This window comes from Halichoeres trimaculatus, unplaced genomic scaffold, assembly GCF_033239565.1.
Source record: "Halichoeres trimaculatus isolate MK-OKI-2021-1 unplaced genomic scaffold, fHalTri1.1 fHalTri1_scaffold_2, whole genome shotgun sequence".
NCBI lineage: Eukaryota > Metazoa > Chordata > Actinopteri > Labriformes > Labridae > Halichoeres > Halichoeres trimaculatus.
The window spans coordinates 33,658,034-33,680,439 of NW_027437180.1; the positions used below are offsets into that span (position 1 = coordinate 33,658,034).

The 22,406-nt window shown below is 39.6% G+C and overlaps 1 protein-coding gene across 3 annotated transcripts in view; it reads left to right on the plus strand.

Moving 5' to 3' along the window:
• rab11fip4b (RAB11 family interacting protein 4 (class II) b) overlaps window positions 1–22,406 on the plus strand; it is a 71,202-nt gene that overhangs the window by 40,356 nt on the left and 8,440 nt on the right. For all 3 annotated transcript variants that reach the window (XM_074688812.1, XM_074688822.1, XM_074688830.1), the window contains 4 exons: window positions 12,130–12,380; window positions 13,654–13,839; window positions 16,506–16,640; window positions 20,146–20,181. In XM_074688812.1, coding sequence (XP_074544913.1) covers window positions 12,130–12,380; window positions 13,654–13,839; window positions 16,506–16,640; window positions 20,146–20,181 — 608 coding nt within the window. The remainder of the gene's footprint in view (window positions 1–12,129; window positions 12,381–13,653; window positions 13,840–16,505; window positions 16,641–20,145; window positions 20,182–22,406) is intronic.

The following is a 22,406-nucleotide window of genomic DNA, read 5'->3' on the forward strand; positions in this document are numbered from 1 at the left end:
GTGTAAACGGGTTTATGACCCTCACAAACGCATGCACACCTGTTGCATTTCAGTGACAGTTGGTCTTCATCACTTTTAAAAATGCTGACACTTCTTTCTTTCTTTTGTTTTTTGTACTTCTCTGCATGGCTGCTAACATGACAGCTGAAAAAAGCTAGGACAAAGGGAGGGCGGGAAGTAGAAAGTACACTTCATGTTGATGCAACGGTTGGCTGCAGAAAGAACTCAGTCCTGACCTGGTGTGCAACCTTAGTCAAGTTATCTTTCGGGGCAACTTTTTCTACATAGCCTTTTTCTTTAATAGTGTAAAATACTTGAATAAAGTACACAGAAAACAAATAGGTCTAACATTCACTGCGTTTCTCTCCTACAACCACACGATGACACAGTGACACACATACTTGCACATGAGGAGCCCTGATGAAACGTGGTGCACCAGCAGCTGTCAGCAGGGTACGCTAATAGTTTTGCGTGCGTCTCTCTGATCTTCAGTTAATGGAGCTAGATTGTTTTGTCCTGTTCTCAGGAGTTCTGTGGTTATTGTTGTTAAAGATGCTTTCCTCTCATTGGTTGAAGCACACAAGAACACAAACAATACAGAAGAACACTGTAATGACTTTTAACTCAAGAATGTTTTTCAAGTTGTCCTTGTTAACGGGCCAACAGTTAATTCCCACACCCAAACATGCCCTGATTTAACTCCTTTAATTTCTTAGCCACTCACCTAAAATGTCACGAGGACCTCATTTTAACCCTTTAATCCTCAATTTAGCGATTAATCTCTCTAAATCCACATTTTTTCCTCAAAACCCCTGTAATGAAGTTGTGGCTAGCTCCACCTTGACATTTTCTCCTCCTTAAGAAGATACAGAAACACATCTGAGAACACACACACACACACACACGCACACACACTGTTTGGCCTCTCGGGGTTTCCTGTGCGTATATTAGCCAGGTTTCATTGAGAAACTCTCACACAGTCTCCAGTGTGCTGATCCAGTCCCTCCCTACATTGTCGTTTGTGCAGCAGCATTCCTGGTAATTCAATCAGCTACCTGTTTCCCTCGAGACTCAGGTGGGAACAAGTGTGTGTTTGTCTGTGTGTGTGTGTGTGTGATTGAAACCTGTGCAGACTACTGTGCAGTGGGATGTTTTTATAGCCGTGTCGTTGTGGGTGTCGAGCTGCTATGAAAGCCCCGCTGTTGATGTTTCACTTTGACTTAAAGATGAATGAGCGGAGAGGAGGAGAGGCTCTATTTAAACGTTCTTACACCAGGGAGTCTTTGGTGTTTTTGTTCAGAGTGTGTGCACGTCTGTGTGTGATTAGTTTTTCTCTCACTGTTGACTTAACAAAATGTTCAGAGTTATGAGTCATTACTTCCTTTTTGTGTAATGTAAGAAAGTGTGCGTGCGTAGGATGAGTATCACTTAACGTTGGTGTTAGATACAGATGAAACTCAGGCTGGTAAACACACACACACACACACACACACACACATGCACATACACCTAGAGGAGTGTGTTCATACCAAATTTCTCATAGAAGGCCACATTTGATTTTGTGAGAATGACCAAAAACCAGCAGCCAAAAACCTCACCTTTTCTGCTTCTTCTTAAGGAAAATGTTCTCCATTAGGGGGCGATACTGAGTAAAACATGTCAGGATGTTTTCACGGCAGGATCGGGATCTGGTAGATAATCATAATTGTTTTTCATATACAGACTGTTTTGACCTTCATACTAGAGATGTCCCGATCCGATACGCTGATCGGTATCTGCGCCTGATATGGCTTCTTTTGGAGGATCGGAAAGCTTCAGATTTCATTACGCGATCAGGACTGGTCCAGTTTTCGTATGTTTTTAGTGCCGTCACTAGAGCTGGGTACCGGATTAGGTACTTTTATAGGTACCGACCGAATTCTGTCAAAAGTACCAGGTACAAAGTCATGTAAAATCAAAAGGCACCATATTTAGGTACCTTAATGCATCCTTGTGACTGTTAGGGAGTGGCAGAGTAGGCGATTTTCCACGCTGGTCATGAACACAGCATTGCAAGGATAATATTGAAGAATAAATATGTTAAATTGAAAAACTCTGACATTGTATTATTTAACAAATTGATATTTTTTACCACATAAACACAAAAAGTACCTAAAATTGGGACTCTTGAGGATCGATTGCCGATTGTCAAGTACCGGGAACCGGTACCTTATCGTTTCAAATGTGAAAGGTACCCATCCCTAACCGTCATGCTGTACAGCTGCTGTAATTCAAACCATGTTGCAAACACGTCTACTGCATGGGAATCCTCTTCTCTTTGGAAAGCAATGATAGTAAAACAGCATCTTGCAACATTTGTAAAGTGAGTGTTCCTCGAGGAGGTACCAACAGGGCTCACTTTAATACAACAAATATTATTTGTCATTGACAACAGAATCACCCAACGGAGTACAGGATTGATCAGAGAGAGGTACTGGTATTGGATCAACATCTGCTAAACATACCATGGAAAGTGAACAAAAATCTGTATTGGGACATCCCTACATCATACAACAGTTTAAAAACCGAAAATGCTTTTGTAATGCATTTTGAACAATTTTTATACACCATTTTTTGCATCCTCTGCTCTATTTCATGATTGTCATCTAGTCTTGTGTTTTGAACTCTTGATGTTGCACATTTCACATCATATGGAATCTATTTATTTAAAGACGTCAGCTGTAAGAGTTGTTCAGTTTCTGCAGAATATACAGAGCTGTAGCTTTATATAAGGAGCCCATACACAGTCTAAATGTAGTTTAATGAAATATTGCTAGGTATACTTAGAGTTGGTTTGTAAACTTGACAGTAAATTTAGAACATGACTAATTTCAGTGCGGTAATTTACACATTACCTGACATGTTATCTTGTAACCTGTTTGGCATTGGCAGAGAAGATTTGGCATATTTTTTATGGGCAAAACCCATGTACACAGCTTTGCTGCTCATCCCACAAATACTAAAAGACTTTCCAACAGTGTAAGATTTACTGTCCGTAAAGCGTTGCTACAACATAAAATGAACTACTGAACACAAACTGCTTTATTTTTTGTGCTCTAAATTGAATAGAGTTTACCTTACTGGTTACAAAAAGCTTTGATTTTCTTCATAGATGAGTTTGACAGTCAAACGATCCCAGTTTTTCCCATTGCCCCAGCTGACATCTTTAAAACATTTGAGAAGCTGAAACTTGAAAAACCACTTGGACTTTTCTGCCTTTGAGTGACTCAGACTCTTTGTGACTTCAGACATCTTTCTTAAGACTTTAAAGCCTCTTTGCTTTCCTGTCTCACAGCCTCTTGTTACCCCACTGGTGGGATCAGACTCTGGGAATGACAGAAGCTCCCACTGATAACGGTGTCAAGATGCTTAATATCAAAGTGGAGGCATTAGAGGAATCACTTTAAAGGTAAATATTTCTGTAGTGGCAGCACATGAGGAGCTCAGGGCTCAGAAGAATGAGGACAAAGAGTAAAAGAGGATGAGATGAACAAAGAGAGAAATGTGGAGCCTCTGCAGAGAAACGCCTCGTTTGATAAACACAACCAGAGAGGCTGCTGTTCTTTCTCTGCTGCATTCCCCTCTCGCTCCTTTCTGTCCTGTTTTTTCTCCTGATCCATCTTCTATATCCTCTCTTTCACTCCTCTGTCTCTTCTGCTTATCCTCTGGTCCCTTTCCTGCTGACTCACACTAAATCAAAGCTTCATCAGTGTGGATCGATCCACTCCATGTTTGCTCATGCTTCTGCTCATCACAGCCCCGCCCACACACATGAAGAGCTGCATCTTTTTGGATTTGTTTTCTCAGTCTTCTGCTCAACACTTGTGTTACTCTATTGTACAGCAGTCACCTGGTTACTGTCCAACTTGTTATACAACAAACAGGCAACACAATACACACCTATAAGCTCTATAATCTGTTTAATCTCTTTTATTTGTCAATTGACACGCCAGGAAGGTGCTCCACAAATATTCTTAGAGGGCGTTACGAGCTCCTTTAAGCCTCCAGCACACAGGTGTATTTATCTCTTTATAGGAAGAAGCCTTATCTACATTATCTTCCTATAAACATACAACTTTTTTTAAGCATGACCTATTAAAAGCAGATCAACTTTCCTCAATATTTTTTAGATTTCTTTCTCTCTTTAACTAATGTTTTTGGCATTATTCTTTGTCCTGTGATTGAGATGTTTGAAATCAAAATCCTGGTAAATTTTTGATGGTAATTCTGCAACTTTACGATAAAACTACATTTAGCAGCAGGGAAAGTGTTTCCTTCTGTTTTCCTTTTTTCACACGTGGATGACCAAGGCGATAAAATGCATCGTCATGCACATAACTCTCTGCCAGAAGGGCAGATTAATGATTTGTTCAGCACTAAAATGCTATCGACTCTCAGCACTCAGCATGGACTAGGCGGACATGAGGGAAGCTGGATTGAGAGTCTATCTTTTTTAACGATAGCTGGAACAGTGTTGGTGTAATTCAACCTCAGTTTGAGCCTTTGATGAGTTTCAGATTGAACACTAACATCAAATTGATCGGCCTTCCAGGAAATGTTTAACTCATGTCCCTCTGCTCTTCACTCTCTGTCTCTGTATGTGTTGGCTTTTAGTGTTTACAAGAGCAGATTGGCTCAACAGTGAAAGAACACCGTCGAATCTACTTATCGATCCAATTCTTTGTCATTTCTGTTATCAATTCCTTATGTGAATTTTCTCCTTGAGGTTTACAGGTTTTCTGGGTTAACAACATTTAGTTGAGTTTATTAGCAAATAATTTTGTAATTAGTCTCTGGATCTGGATATCTCTGGGCGTTAATGTATAGAAATAAGTAACATAATACAAGTACATTCCGTGACGTTGATGTTGTGTTTGTAATATATTACTGACTCCATCTGGTGTCCCAAAGTGATTATAGCATTATTCTAAGTTGTTTGGAACCTTGTCATAGTAATGAGCCTGTGCAGGACTTTCTTTCAGTTGCCTGCAAGTCTTTTGACATTTGGAGTTTTTCCATATTTTTTACAAAGAATAATTCTGATATGTCTCTGTGATGAAAGTGAAAGTTCTATTTTGAAGCCAAAGTTGCACCGATGTTTGCTAACTGCTAGCATATCAATGCAGTTTTCCATAAATGAAAGCATCAAGCTAGCACTATTTTTGTTATATCGTTTTTGGTTAATAATGAGATTTATACCATGTTAATGTATTGAATAGCAATCCTTTGTGAGAGAGTAATGGATATTTCTTTGTGAGTTTAGTTCTTCAGTAAAAATTCAAACTGAATTTCTGAATCAGAGTTTTCTTGGAAAATGTTATCTAGCTGCTAAGCTAAGATAGCCGCGGCAGACCAGTCACGTATGGTCCTGCAGCTCCGACATAGTGGAAAGAACCATTAAGGGAATCATTTAGCATAAAGACTAACGATATGGATAGATTGGATCATTTCTTATCAATTCTCAACAGGAACTGGTTTTTGATTCCTATCCCTAAAAGGGGGCAACTCCATTGTCTTATTCTGAGTATATGAATTACAATATATACAATATATATATACAGTATAGCCAAGATTTAACAAGTGAAAGTAACCTTTAACTCAGTTTCTCTGTGCGTTTGCTGTTCATATCTGACATAAAACCTGGTTTTGCATCTTAATCTTTTCTTATGTAAATTTTAATAACTAATGGTTCTGCGCTGCCACTAAATTGACTTCAGTCACGCGAGGGTAGCTGATAACCAGCTTGAGCTTCATCTGAAGTCCAACATGTGAACTCTCGGCATGCTGTGTAAGAAAGTAGCCTATGTTTACTTTGATATTTTAGCTTGCATGGTGAAATAAGGACAATAACATTATAATAAATGTTGTTATGTAGCACTTTTCAAAACAGGGTTACAAAGTAGAAATAGAAGATTAATAAAGCGCATCAATAAAAAAGTGTTTCGGGCAGCCATCCTGAGCTCCTCAGGCAGGTTGTTGCAGAGAAGCGTTAACAGGAAAGGCCTGGTCACCTTTGGTCCTCAGCCATGGATTTCGGGATGGCGAGCAGAGCCTTGGCTGTTGACCTCAAGTTACAGCTTGCTGTGTGTGAACTAATGAGATCAGAAATGTGCTTGGGAGCAAGAGATGGGCATTACAGGCAAAATACTACTCCATTGTTACAGCCAACATTTTACAGATTATTTAAAAAGAAAAGGAAAAAAGCAGATACATAAGACTTAAAAGGCTCTTTTTCATCACAAAAAAATATTTTTCAGTTTTGTTTTGTTTTTTTTTTTGTTGTTGTTGAGGGGCAAAACTTATCTGAATATTTAAAGTCATTCCGTTAGAGATTCAGTTAAGGTTTTACTGTTGGTGTGTGGTTTTAAGACCAGCTCCCATGCAGGGAGACACACACAGTCATGAACCTCAGATTTTATGGTTAATGTTTGAAATGTGGATGAATGGTACAACAGCAGATTTTGGGTAAAACTGAAAAGGGTTATATGTCCTGACTCACATTTTCATCCTAAAATGAGCCATTTGCTCTGCTGTTTGAACAAAGAGATGTTCACTTGCTGCTCGACACATCCCGCCCACCTACAAGTGTCTCTGTAAAGAGTGAGTCAAGGATGTTCTCTTCACCTGTCGGTGGTCGTAATGTTATGGCTGGTTGGTGTAAGTATAAATGAATACGGGAAGAAGGAGACCAAGATGAGCTCTCAGTGCATCTCTGAGTGCACACTTTCCTCCCACTCACCTGCTCTGTTCTAAATCCTTCTCTTACCTAACACAAACTTCTTCATTTTGTACCAAAAATGCCTCTGAAGCAGCCAGCACTGTAGCAGCAACAGAAAACATCTTTCTATTTCCAGAGCACAGCCTTGCGTAGCTGACTCAACAGCTGTAGCAAGACCTCGCCAAAAATCAGTGAAAACGTCAATGCACCGCTGACGAAGTAATACTGCTTAACTCGTTATTTTCCATTTACTTCAAACTGAATTTATTGTGCCTCAAAAACACAGCACCACTTGTTTGTAGTGAACTTCAGCTGCCCCTGATTTTTCTCTCTTTTTATGCATATTGAGATCTCTCTCGTCATAAAGTGACAAGTGTCCCTCCTCTTTAATTTCATATCATTTTCCTCTTTTCTCCTCTCGTCCATACTTATCTATTCAAGCTGCAGAGGATGTAAATAATATATTTTCCCTCGGAGCCTGACTGTGTCAGTCGTTCTCTTTTTTGAATGCATTAAACTAGTTTTGCTGCAAATTTGATTTTCTACCTGGAAAATCTTGGCTGACAGCCTCTGTTGTCGGTACACCCAGAGGTGTCTGGGTTGGGAGAGTTTACACAGTTTTCTCCGTCAGTCAGAAGTTATTACATGTATTAAACAACGGGGTATAAATCAGTCACATAGCCCTACTTTTGAATAAGACCTGGACACATGGCTTGACTGAACAAAGAGAGCATTGTCACTCAGTTGTTGGCGTTATCACACGCACAGTTTCATACGGCAACAACCAGACTCAAACACACAGCCAGTGTCTGCTTGTTCAACCTGAATTTCTCCTTTTCCCACTTTGTTTTTCCCTAGCAGTCTCACCTGGGAGGGTGGGAAGAAACACAGGGAAGAAACGAAGACTGTCTGTGTCATAACTAGGTCAGACTGCAGCTATAGACACACAGAGAGATCAGAAATCCTTCTCCTGTATTTATAAGAAAAATATTAAGTGGTACATCTCTGTCCTGCGCTCACTAGCTGTAGTCTTCTCATCTGTGATGGGAAATTATTGGAGGAAATTGTCGATCAAGTAATAACTTATTTTTTTCTTTGTCAGGTTATCTTTACCTCCGCCAAGGTAGTTATGTTTTGGGAGAGTTTGTCTGTCTGTGAACAATGTTACTCAAAAAATAACTAACAGATCTTGATTAAATTTTCAGAAAATGTTCAAAATCAGATGAGGAAGAAGTGTTTAAATTTTGGAGGTGATCTGGATCACCATCTGGATCCAGGATTCTTTGAAAGGATTCTTTATCATTGTGAGATAGGGCCATTTTCACCATATGTGTATATAACGCCACAATAAATGGTCGGATTGCTTTGCCAAACAATACAAGACAAGGTCATCATGATTTCTGACAGATGTAAAAATATGATCCAGATCATGGCAATATTCTAGATACTAAGATTTGGAATGTGAAATATGTACAGGGTCATCATAATTTCCAACACTGTCTGGAAACAAATTATCGTACAAACCTGCAACTAACTCCAAATTGAAGCAGACAGTCTGCTGAAAGGGAGTATAACATTAAAGTAGGACAATCACAAGGTCTAAGCTCTTTTCTACAACAATTTATTAGGTTAAAATCTTCAATTGGGACAACAATTTCAAATGCATGTTTTTACACATTTATAAGCTTGAAAATGTTGTACTGTACCACAATGAGAGTGGTTACATACAGTTTTTTTAAAAAGCCACTGGAAGTAAGAGTGTAGTTGCTTAAAAGATTGGGTTTTCCACCAAGAAAGACTTAAGACTTCCCAACACACATCATCAAAAACAGCAGATATTTCTTGTGATTGCTCCAGACGATGATGTGAAGACGTGTCAGACTTCAGGCAGAGCTGCTGCAGTTGAAAGCTCAGCAGTATTTAGCGTCCTCTGCTCAGAGCCAGCTGCAGGTTGGACGCTGTTTGGCAAGATAGCTTTGTTTGTCCTCCAGGGAATCAAGCTACTCAAAACACACTGTAGGCTCATGTTTTGGCAGTTTCAGGCCCCAGGCTGTGCTGGAGCAGGCAGCGCACACACACGCACACACTCACATACACATACACAAAGCTTCTCCCTCTACAACCAACTAACTGGCAGCTAAATTTACTGGTAGGGTGCAAAGTAATTCTATTTCAAAATATGCACACACACAGCCAAACACACTGTTTAATATACCTGTCAATCATTTTCTTTGAAACAGCAGCTGTCAGACAAGCTTTAATGGGAGTCTTAATGATGGCGCATTTGCTCCTGTCACCCTGCACATTGTATCTGAATACACAGCTTGCAAACACTGAAGCTGACCTGCTTACATTATTATTATTATTATTTGCAGCAAGTAAATTAGTGTTGGGTAGATTATTTCTTTCTTGTAACAATGCTTTTGGCAATTAATCTTCTATCCATGGAAAGTTAATCGGTTGCTCCCATGAAATATTTGCCAAATCTTCTCTGCTGATGCCAAACACTGTCCTGTTCTCCTGAATGAAGGCATTAAAAAACCCAGAAAGTAACTAAGAAAAGATAAAAGAGTAATTTTTTGGAACCATGTCTTAAGCAGTGTTAAACAAACTTATCTTCCTTTGCCGTGTTGGCACTGAAGGTCTTAGCTCTGTATGAACCTGCTGCTAACTAAGCTAACTTCTTTTCCTCAGAGTGAGCTCAACAGGTGTCCAACCTCCTGCTGTCTTTGCTTGTGTAGTTTCATGATTCTTTCTTTTGGGCATCACTATGGGGGGTCTGCTTATGTTTTTTACCCTCACACTGCTCCTTTTTGTACTGCAGGGAAATGAGGAGAGCGGTCAGAGGAATGCTAAGGAGACCTTTATTCCTCCTATTATTCTGTGTGACTCAGCAGCAGACCCCATGTTGGCTCTTTGTTACAGGACAAAGCTGCAGGTTATGAGTGGAATAGAAACTTTCTGAATGAGTTTTATACAAGCATGCACGCTCTTTGTTTTTGGACATGGATCATGGAGGAAACAATAATTACTGCACAATTTAAATATAAGAAGTACGCAGTTCTCCCCGTCATATGTTTTTTATTTTGCTGGAATTTAAAGTCATTCAAGCAGATTTATCTTTTTAATGTACCATCATTGGAAAATTAGGAACTTGTCCTTTTCCCACAAATGGAACCGTAAGATTTCTACTGAGACTGTCTTTTTTCTTTTAAACAATTGAGCAATGTTAAGAGCAGACAGTTTAACACCGAAAAAAATAAGTCTACACCTTTACGAGCCCCAGGATCTGGTCCAGGGGTTTCCAATTTTTTTTAAAGGGCCACATTTGAGTTTTGTGAAAACAAACATGGGTCAGCAGCTCTCAGTAACACATTTATTGACTGTGAAAGTAACATAAGAATGCTCTAAATGTTAACTCTTTCTTTTAGTGATTTCTGTTAAAATCAGTTACTATGTGTGGCCAAACATACCTGTGCCATCATTACAGAGTTAATACATCAAAGCTCACCTGTCTCTCAGATGTCTCTTGATACCTGACGAAAAGCAGTCAGTTTTCTGCAGTGTCATATATTGAGTAAACATCACCAAACTCTGCTTTTGACCAAGGAAAATGTTCTACATTAGGGGGCAATCTAGAGAAAATATGTAAGGGTTTTTTTTATGGCAGGATCAGGATTTTAACATGATTTTATCAGGAATGTTGTAACTATTCAGACTATTTTGACCTGAGAACAATATTTTCAGTCCCAAACATTTCTCATCCTGCATTATGAACAACTAATTTTGCACCATTTCATAACTCAAGTCTCATCTTGTGTCCTCTTAAGTTCTTTTTGAACTATCACATTTTTACATTGTTTTAGATAAATCCATTTAAAGACGTCAGCTATAAGTGTTGATGAGTTTCTGCAGAATGTACAGAGCTTTAGCTTTATACAATGTAGCCAATGCACAGTCTAAATGATGTTTTATGAGACACTGGGAATGGACTTTGGTTGTATTTAGAGCAGATGGGCGCGGTATGAAAACAGATCCTAGGCCATGATTGATTCCCAGGCCTGACTTTGGACATACCTGGTCTAGAGACATGTAAATGCTACATTGATATTGCGCTGAAGATCATATACTCTAGAATTTAAATGTTATCACTTGGCTAATCCTTTGTATCAATGCAGTGCTGGGGCTGAAAAGGGACAGAGTGTGTATGTGTGTGTATGTGTGTGTAAGGGACAGAGAGGAGTCTTTCATGACTCGTTTATTTTAAAAGTTTTGTTCTGGTGCTTCATACCAGCTGCTGGATATTTTTTTTTATTACCACTGCTGTTGACGCGGGTAAATCCCAACATAATGTCTGTGTGACTACACGTCAGTTAATTTTTAGTAGGGAAATGGCAAAAGAGGTCAAAGACACAAAACCTGGAGTCTATAAAGAAGAAATCTACAAGATTGAAGATGGGGCATGAAGTAAACATCCCAACATGGTATGAAAAACAGGGGTGTTGGAGAAATGACAGAGTGACGGAGAAAAACGTCACAGGGTAAATCAGCAGCTCTGGTTCCTGTGAGCCTGTTCACTTTTTTTCACTTTACCATCAGCAGAAATCTTTAGCTTAAGGTGTAAAAACACTTTTGTTAAAGGCTCAAGCAGAGAGTGTAACAAGGAAACTATTTCAAATTGATATGTTAAAAAATGTTTGAAGTGAAGTTTCTGGTCAAAGTAAGTAGCAATGTATCAGGAGGTTCAAAACTCTCACTCTTTACTCCTAATCCCTTCTCTCTTACTCTTGGATTTGTTCCTTGCTCCTTCTTTTGTCCCCACTTCACTTGTTTGCTCTGTTCTTGTCTTTTATTCCTTCCTGCAACCATGCCCTACTCACTCCCTTTCTCCCTCCTTTATGAGGTATTACTCACCCTGCTCCCTGTCTCCTCCCTTATTACCTCTTCACCTGCCTCCTTCCCTCCCTCCTTCACCCTGCTCAGTGTCTCAGCTGTTCAGTCATGCTGAGATAAGTCCTCGTACCCTGTTGTACTGGACTGGGTTTGAGCTCTGGAGGAATTCAACTCGATGTAGCAGGGTACCTGACCTTTGACCCTTTGCTCTTTCAGACCCCTGTAGCTTTCCAGGCTTAACCAGTCAACTTAAGATCATTCCCACAGTGAGGGAATTTTCCAAGTGGATAAATCCAGTATTAATTAACGGATCCAAGAAACACTGACAACACAAGCAGCATTCTTCATTTTTGGACAAAGAATCAAACTGAAAACAAATCCAGTCTTCAGGGATTGATGACCTTTACAAAAACAATCAGAACCAAACTCTGAAATATTTTGTGTCTAAAAAGATGCTTCTTCTCCCGTTTTCTCTTCAGGGTGCTGAAGAAGAGCGGTTGTGTCCGGTCATCATGTGCACGCGGGCCGATCCTGACCCCGTCCCCGAGTGCCAGCTGTTCCCGGAAGAGGTGGACGAGCCTGAGGAGGAGGTGGCAGACGAGGGCAGGGAGAGGGAGTCGGACAGAGACAGCGCTGTGGAAAGCACCCAAGGTTCAGACACCTCAGACGGGCCGATCAGACCAGGAGACAAGGAAGACGCTCTGGGAGATTTGTTTTTCCCCGGGGAGAAGTAAGCACTGTTCTATCTTTGTTTGTGTGTCTGCTCCTGTCTGACTCACTGTGTCTATATTTTACCACGGTTCACGTTCAGTTCTGCTCTTTGTTGCTGTGCTGAGAGACTCTCGTGGGGAAAAATACCTGTTTCTACTCTGTTTGATTGTCTTTGCACAAACAGAATCTTTCGTATATAAGTTTAAGATAAACATAAGGAAAAAACATTTCTTGAGTCTTACCAGTTGTGCTATGAATGTATTTTCTTCTCTCCAAGATTTAGTGTTATATACCCAGTAGGGCTGTCACTTCAACGTGTTAATCAGATTAATTAATTACACCGTAAATTCATGCGCTATAAAAATTAACCAAAGATTAACTTATTCGCTACCAGACATTTTCAGAGCATCATGAAGATCTTTCAAGACCCAAATAATATTGTTTTCTATGACTATGTAAACACCTAAACTACCAAAGACGAGTGGACTCTCTTCTTTTATGTGTCTATTCCTTTTTTTGATCCAAAAAACAGACAAAACGCTTTTTATTTAGATTGTGCTCATCTCTGCGCTCCATCCTTTGATCCTCTCTATGATCTCTGTCATCTTTTCTCACAATTGCGCCCCTCTTTCTCTCTGAACTACCGCGACACATCCTCATTTGGAGCGTGAGCTGCCTGAACTTTTCTGACTTGCAGCTTTCTGCTTTGCGTCTGTCATTTCACATCTTCTCCTCATATCCATGCTGAGCTCTCATCCAAAGAATGCACCACTCTCACCCACAGTAGTTTACGCACATGATTTTGACTGACAAACTCCACCAGACCCCGCCTCCCTCCATTAAAAAACACAAGTTCCTTCTATAGAGGCAGTAAACAGTTGCAATCAAATTATAGACAAAATTATGTAGACATCAATGGCAGTGAAAACGGGCATTTTGATATTGGCCAGTTGAAAAAAAAGTGAATTTAAAAATCTTCTCTTCTTCGTGTATTCATTTGATTAGTCATGCACTAAAATTTTGTCATGTCCTAGAATTCACATTATTTATTTGGAGACCTGAAGCAGATATGAGATTAAAATGTGATTAATTAGATTAATTTCAAATCCTGTAACTGATTAGATAAAAAAAATGTATTACCTTGCAGAACTAATACCAAGACATTTGGGCAAATGTGTCCAAAATTAGAGCCAGAGGTTTCTTCTGTATTCAGCAAATTGTGGACACACTCCATACTAGAAAAACGCTGAAAAACAAACAAATCACTACTAAATCTCTCTCATTTTCCATAGAATTGGCCAGACCAGCATCTCTGTGACCTCCGACCTATCGACACGTTCTTCAGCTTCTCTGAACGAGGAGCAGTTTGAGGACTACGGTGAAGGAGAGGAACCTGACTACATTCCCAGCAGCCCCTGCCCTGACGACGAGACTCGTACCAACGGATACTCAGACCTCGGCTCCTCTGTTCCTTCAAGGTGAAAAAGCTAGATAAAGAAACATGAGGACGAAAAAGTTTAAGTGGCACATCAAGTATCTTACTACTTTTACCAAAGACAGTTTGGATTCTGTTTTTAGATCTGCTGCTGTGGTGTTTCTCAGGCTTTGGTTTTACACTGACAACAGACAGTGTTGTTATAGCCTTTGTTGTAATCCTATCCAAGTTAGATTTTGCAACAGCAGCAAACAGCGTATATGCTAATGTTGCTTACTTAACAAAAACAAACATATTACCTCATTTACTGATGACCTAACTCAGCTGAGAGTCACTGCTTCACCTTTTTTAGGGTGTGGCAGGGAGTGGAGACTCTAGGGACAGAGATTATGCTCGTTTAATCTTATTACTCAACATTAAGCCAAATTAGCTTTAAACCGTCGTAATGATTATTCATCTTTCTGATGAGTCATTAGTTTTCCTTGGTTAAAAAATTTCCTGCCCAGTATTAGTCTCTGTAAGTCTATAAAAACATGTAGAAAACCACTCTGTCACTGAACATAATTAGTTTCAGTTGTAAATGTGCAGTTTTAAAAGGTTAAGTTATGATGCTGGCATTTACTAGTTTTTGTAGCCTCAGATTCAACAATTACAGCTGCAGACGGTGAGCTCCAGAGTCATTACCTGAATCGTTTCATTCTCAGACCTGACTGCAGAAGTGTAGCTTAGGAGTTTTTGCCCTTAAGGCCACATTAATATTCATCAAAGGCCTGTGTTTAATGGGATTAAGTCTCCCGCCTGATAGAGAGGCATAGCTGCTCCATGCTCCTTCCACGCATACCAAGCAGACAAAACTCACCAAATGGAGTCGGCATGGGGATTTAAATTCAAAATGAGGCCCTGATTTACAGGAGGCCTTAGACGACTCAGCATGGGAATGAAGTTTGAATTACTACAGTACAAAGAGGGTTAAAAGTACTGTCCAAACTTGTTCAGAGCCTCTGGAACCAGAATAATTGTCAGTGTCAGGTCTGAGACTTAAGTTTCAGCATTTACTCACTGTGAGCCAGAAACTTTGCAGCATTTTGCAAGTACACTGCAAAAACTGAAATCTAAGGTAATGTTAAAAAATGTCTTTTTAGACTTAAAATGTTAAAGGGCATTCAGTGTGCGGACTTCATTTTTGAACTGTCACGAAGTGAACCTCCACCAAGGATCTGTTGTACGTGCAGGATCATTCAACTCAGTTGCTTTTCTGGGTCGTAAAAAATAACTAAATGGAGCGGAGATGGCCTTAGTGGTGTATGTCACACTCCTTGAGGTTTGCCCTTGCGCTAGTCCTGGGTTCGAATCCGCCCAATGGCCTCTTTCCTGCCTGTCAATCCCCACTCTGGTCCTGTTTAGTCTAGTCCATCCACTGTCCTCTCTCCTATCCAATCAAAGGCATAAAAAGCCCAAATAATTAGCTTAAAAAATAACTACATTTATATAGCAGTGTGGGTTAAGAGATTAAAGAATGGCAGAGATTCAGGGGGATGATGACATTAATAGTTAACAGAGAGATAAGCAGTCATCGTGTAATTAAACAGGTGAGATTTCAACATAAAGATGAAAAGAAAAATTAATGGAAGGTAGAAAAAAGGTTTCAGGCAGGAGATGAAGAGAAAGAAGACATCACATCAAGGTAAAATAGAAGGGTTTAAAGGATGTGGGACAATGAGATAAAAATAAATAAATCGATTGATAGGCGGATGGATAGATTTAGAAGGAATTGGGAACAAATTAAGAGATTATGAGCTTAAAGGTAAAAAAAGAAAGAGAATTAATGATAATAGACTTATGTTATAATAGATAAAGTGGAATAATGAAATCTGAAGCTTGTCTTGTGCCTTTAGAATGCTCAAAAATTATAGATATTTTATATTTTCACAGTCACTAATTCAGGATGAAAACGTTGTAAGGCTGCCTTGTTGTGTCTGTTTGTCTCTTTCTGACTCACTAAACCCATTTAGACTGGATGTAACATTCAGGTGAATATACCTTTAAGGCCGAAAGCCACATTTGCACCTTTATCCCTTTATGAGCAGATGAGACGTTTATGACCATTTACATGTCAGATCAGACAGTGTCATCAATCTTATAATAAAGGAAATGAAAAGTAGCTCAAGCTTTCCTTCCATGTTTATTTCAGCAAATCACAGCACATTTCATTGATCATATATCTTGAAAATTATGACACCATCTGAAATGACCTACATGTCACATTCAGCCTTAAAGGTGTTTCCTTAGATGTTGTATCCTCTCTCAATGGATGTTAACTAAACAGTGAGTGCAAGCTGTAGTTTCATTTTATCCTCATTTTAAATCAATGGTGACGGCTTTTTACTATTAGGTTTCATTTGTGGTTTTTACTGCTGATCAAATCTCTCTGTGTCTTGTCTATATGATTTTGACTCAACTACTTGCAGACCCCTCCCACTACGATACCCCCTTAAACGGCTGTATAATTGCAGATGTGTTGAAACTATTTTTTTGATCAAAGCTTTTTTAAAAAAAAAAAATTTAAATATGGTTACTGAAACAAAATTCCTGGCCTGTTTCCTTTTGTCCAAACACTGGATCTTCAATAAGCATTAAAAATTAACATGTGCATGTTAGTTTGATTAACATTATTCCTGTTTCTTTCTTTGTCCGTGTCTGTATTCCCAGTGCTGGACAAACACCCCGTAAGGTGCGACAGCATTACACCGGTGAACTCATGGATGTCTACTGTTCTCAGTGCAGCAAGAAGGTCAACCTGCTGAATGACCTGGAGGCTCGCCTTAAAAACCTCAAGGCTAACAGGTACAACACACATACATACACTCATACCTCTGTGTTACTTAAGATAAACACACTCCAAATGTCAGCTGGTTGGTAAAACTTGTCAGGAGTAACTGAGCGTGTGAAGACATTTTTGGCCCCATTTTCCTGTCAGTTAGTCCTGTCGAATCAAATCACATCACAAGAATAAATTCACTGACTGCAATATCTCCTGTCACTTTAATTTAAAATCATCTCAAAAGAAGTTTTCATGCTGAAATGCCCTGTAGCAGAACTAAAAAGTCCAGAAGTAGAAACTTCATTTAAAGATTTATAGCATTTAACACCAAGTTACTGGATAGAAACTCCTTACGTACTCTGAGCTGTTTCTAGGCATGACAACACCAAAGTCTTTCAGCTTTGATGTTCCTGATGCACACTACAGCCAAGATTTGAAGTATATTAGTCAATTTATAGGAAGTGGAGTGATGAAATAAGGTGATGCAATATTGTTGCAAAGAGTTCCTCTGTTTCTTCTGTTTTTCCCACACATGACCCAACATATCCACATACACTCATCGATTGTTACATAAGCCTGTCACTCCTGTGCTTACCTCATCACTATTGTAATGAGGAATCTATTATTGGAGGCTTAATCCCAGGCAATCATTAACAGCTCTAACTGTACACCTGTACACAAGAGTGGCCACACATGCAGACACCAGAGTTAACCGAGTGCGGTAACTGTTGTTGAATAATGTTTTAAATATAGAGCGAACTTTCCATCTCTGTTACTCCAACCCTCATCTGCCTCTGCAGGATGTCGCTCTGTGTCTCTCTGGAGGGAATAGGCTTTATAATCCAGTATGTGTCTCTTAATTAGACCTCTGCTTTCCCCTCATGAATAATAGAATAGAAGTGATGAGCAGAAGAGAAGAGTCAGAGTGGAAAGAATGAGAGGATGAGAGATGATATCGATGTAGGAACTACTTTGAATTGTGAGCTCTTGAGATAGAGACTGAAAGGGATGGTGGGGGATAAACTTAAGGTATTCTGAGCAGGTTTTACAGATGAGCATGAATCTGTCCAGAAATAGACACAAGCCACCATGTGGATCAAGCCAAATAATGAGGAACTGTAGGAAAGGTAGAACTAAGTTACTCTGAAGGGAAAGAGGACAGAGATTTGGCCACTGAAGTATACAGAGGCTCAGCTGAGCATGTTAAACTCCTTTACACACAATTGATTTAATTAAATTTGCCACAACCAAGCATGCAAGTCCATAGAAAACAGTCATGGGGGCTTTCATTTAAAAACTGGGCATAGATGAGGGAGACATATATGCAGTCATGAAAACCAAAGTTAAAAAAAACCCATTAGCCCCAGTAGACAACCAGTATTTAGGTTTATTCATCTGAAATTTTCTACCTAACCGTGTAGTTTATACCATGGAGAGGAAAGCAGCTCAAGTTAATAGCATAATGTAACCCCAAAAATAGTCGTAAAAATGTCAATGCATTTTATAAAAAGCGCATTTTGAATCAATGTGGACAGTTTTGACAAAGTCAGGGTGTTTGTGCCTAGTGTTTTGTAAAAATGTGTACATTTCCAATTAATCAAATAACACCAATTTTACCCCAACCCTTCTGCCAAAGATCACCAGTCAGAGACAGAGTTTTCAAGAGCAGCCTCCCTTTCACAGAGCAATCTTATCCCCATAGAAAGATTTTTGATTCCTTTTTAAATTTTGTTGAAATTTGTTAGGAGCATGTGTTTGTGGGATGAGAAGGAGAGTTGAGGATGTCGATAACTCCCATGAAAAAATTGCCAAATTTTCTCAGCCAATGCCAAATAGCTTATTTTGCCATTGGCTTATGTTTGGTGGGCAAAAATGCAAATAAACACAAATATGGTGCTATTACTGCAAAGACGCATTTTTACAAAAGAAAAAAAAACACTTAAAGATTCAAAAACAAAGTCTTTTTCTGACAGGTTTTTCCTCTGTATTCATTAAAGATAATAAACTCAGCTGAACTGAATCGTAAGCCAATATTTTTGTCACTCTTTGTATTTTTTTTTTTAATACTAACAGGAGAGATAGACCGATATGTTCAATTTAGGGCTGATACCGATACTGATTATCAGTAGTCAAGGAAATCAATAACCAATATTTGGGGCTAATATTCATTAGCAGTAACGTGAAAATATAGACATCAAAATTTGGGAAAATACCATAGAATGTATAAAACATGGACGCAGTCTCGCCGACGTCACCCGTCTGTTTCTGAAAAGGAAATTGAAGCACATCGGCTATAGCGGCCATATTGGTAGTGGCAAGGCTGTAAATAGGTTAATTTCTACTTTGAAAACTGCTTTTTTTGGCTTGGTGTGTATGTGACTTCCGCTACTTCCGGAGCCAGCCTCAAGTTGACACTCGAGAAACAGCAGATTTTAGCCCTTCCGCATTGTCTCATATTCTCAGACCGGAGGTTGCCGCTTGGAAAATACAGACTCCAATGCTTAACTTTGTTTAAATGCCTTTTAGCATATGTTTACTAAACAGCTTCCAGGCTCAGCAGCTGTCTTACAAAGTTAAATTAAAACTTAAAAAAAAAAAAAAATCGCTCACTCAAGTTTTTTACAGTAGGTCAAGCTTTCCATAAAAAAAATTGTCTCTGCGTGTCACCAATCAGATAGTACTATAGGTGGGACAATGTTAGAGACAGAGTAGTGACTACAGACAGAGAAGCCAAAATAATTTGAGCCAAAATAACAGTCTTGAATATACTTTCTTATTAGCAACTTGATTAAAAAAAAAAAAAAAAAAAAAGGCAGATGCTGATATGCTTCAAAATGCTAAATATTGGTGCAAATAATCAGTGTGTCTGGTACTCGGTCTATCCCTAATTGAGAGGATCCTCTAGAAAGATCGGACCATTAGAAACCCTTATCATATATTTCTCTATATCAATCTCTTTTCCGCAAGTTTATCCAAATCAAAAGGAGCCAACACATTTAGGTTGACGCGTCACAGACTGAGACATGCACCAAGTTATTTAACATATTTCAGGGAGACAGATTATTTTTGGAGTCTTTTCTCAGCACACAATGCTGCTCCTGTTCCTACTGTTTACTCTACTCAACTGTATTCCTGCAGCAGAACAATGGTTTGCTAATTATTTTTTGTTGTATGTCGGCATCAGCTGTCTCTTGCGTGAGCCTCCTCTGTGTTGTCTCATTATTGTTAATCCAATGTGACATCCTGCGCAGGCAGACACATCAGACTCAGAGTGTCTTCGGGCTTTTGTCCCCCTGAGACAGCCGCTGAGCTGACAGAAACCCCGCTCACTGAACCAAGAGGGGAATTTTGTTATCATTGACTTCTCCTTCAGTGTTTCTTTATCATGCCTACATCGCTGAGCAGCTAAAATCTTAATTGTCATCTGCGGTTGGTTTGCATGAGCTGTGAGTCTAGACAGATTCATGGCAGCTCCCTGAGATTAAAATCACTCTTTTTCTAATTTTTCTTTTCTCTTTTCTTTTGTAGCCCCAACAGGAAAATCTCCAGCACTGCTTTTGGAAGGTAGGTCCCTCATCTGTATGTGTACGTGTCTGTTTAAGGGCTTCTGTATGTCCTGACAAGGGTCATCCCCTTGTACTGTTCCTGTTTCCACATTACAGTTTGTGCTGCACGTGTTTGCTGTATTTGTTGACACACACCAGATAAGACATTGCTCCTTTATCAGTCAGCCGCCCGGCCAATGGGCTTGAACAGGGAGTTAATTACTAACTCATTATGTTGAAATGGATCTGGTCTAATCTGTGCGCTGTGAAATCTTCCCTTTTTGCCCCTGGAGTTGAGAGAGAGATCTTGTCCATGAGTTGTGTCAGTGACGGGATCTTCATGTTCCGTTTTCATGCTCTGGGTGAAGTGTTTTGTATCAAAGCCCATGTGCTGTTTCCACCCACATCAACTGAGTTATAGTGACAGAGTGAAAACAGCCTGTCAGACCTGATCTATATATTCAATATAAGGTTTGGCTCTCTTCCCTCGCCCCATTTACTAGCCCCTCTGTCTGGTTTGATTTCTTCTTTCCCTTTATTGCTCTCTTTATCTGATCTTCTGTACTTTGTTCTTCTCTGTTTTCCTCTTTTACTACCTTTTCTCTTCCTCTCCTGTTCTCCTTTGTCTTGCTTACTCTCATTTTCCTTGTCTCCCTTGTCTTCTGGTTTTCTTTTCTTACTCTTATCCCCTGCTGCTCTCAAAGAACTGTAAAGTTTTGTGCATTAGATAGAGCTGTTGTTTCATCTGAAATGCACGTCATGTTCAAGCCATATTACCTAAAGAAAAGAGAAGTACCGTATTTTCCGCACTACAAGGCCCTTCGGAATATAGGGCGCACCTTCAATGACTGGCCTATTTGAAAACTGTTTTCATATATAGGGCGCACAGCATTATAAGGTGCATAGAATAGAAGCTATAGTAGTGGCAGGGGTTGCGTCATGCATCCACTAGATGGAGCTGCGCTAAAGGGAATGTCAACAAAACAGTCAATAAGTCAATCAAACTCAGGCTGCATCCACATGGAGCCGCACAATTTCCTATCCAACTATTTTCTGTGCCGTTGTCAAAAAGTGTGCTGTAAAGATGAAGCCGTTTCTGCCATCCACAAAAGCTGTTTCCAGAGATCAGTTTAAATGCCAGACCTTTGGGGGGCGCTGTATTGCTCTAACGATAAACAAGAGAAGCCCGGGCCAGCCTGTGAGCTAATGTTAGCACTTAGCAGAATTCCTCTTTACTGGTTCTACTGCTTACCGCTGTTACTCTAACGACACCCCCTGACTACAGTAGCCATGATTAATCAATATCAATCCATATAAGGCACATCGGATTGTAAGGCGCACTGTTGGCTTTTGAAAAAACTGAAGGCTTTAAGGTGCGCCTTATGGTGCGGAAAATACGGTATTATAATGTGTCGCAGCATTTTTCACAGAATAGAGCTCTTGAATCTAGTGAAAGCTCTCCAGCAAAAAGTAAAAGAGCAGAAATCGGAGAGTGATAGTCTGCTCACCTTCTCTACACTGAACTATGGTGCAAATTGAGTTCACAACGTTTGCTTGTTGTCATGCTACATAACTTTACAACAAGGCATTACTGTGTCACTTTCACCCCGTAAAAAGTTGTCTTCAACAAAGAAAAGCAGAGTTATAAAGATCACCTCTCCAAGACAAAGAAAAATGCACACCATGGCAAGAATCACATCTTTATGACACTGGGTGATGTTGCTCATGGGAAATAGAGTTCATCCCAGAAAAGCACTACTGTCACTGCTATAAATGCCAAAACTTTCATTTATTATTAGGGCCCGAGCACAAAAACTGGGGCGAAGGCCCTCTTGAAACCTTTGAAATTATGCTTCCTTTTTTTCATCTGCTGCTTTAATCCCAACAGGCCATGTCCTATAGTTAAAGGATGTGTCTACGGCGCTGCCTCAAACTCTTATATCGCTTAATGAACCAGGAAGTCATGGTAACTCCTTCATATAAGGTCCAATCTGCTTCAAATTTCACACACACTGTCAAGGTCCAACTTCTAACACGTGTATTAGCTCAAACCCCAGCTACTGCAATAGCACCACCCTCTGGAAATGTGTGGTACTGTCTTTCACTCACATTCTCCAATCTGCTCCAAATTTAACTCACAGTCCCACTTTAATAAACAAGAAAAATACAATACAGTAACAGCCATATGTAGTGGTCAAGAGCAGCACTGCAGTATACTCTATCACTAAAATTACCCATGTTTGC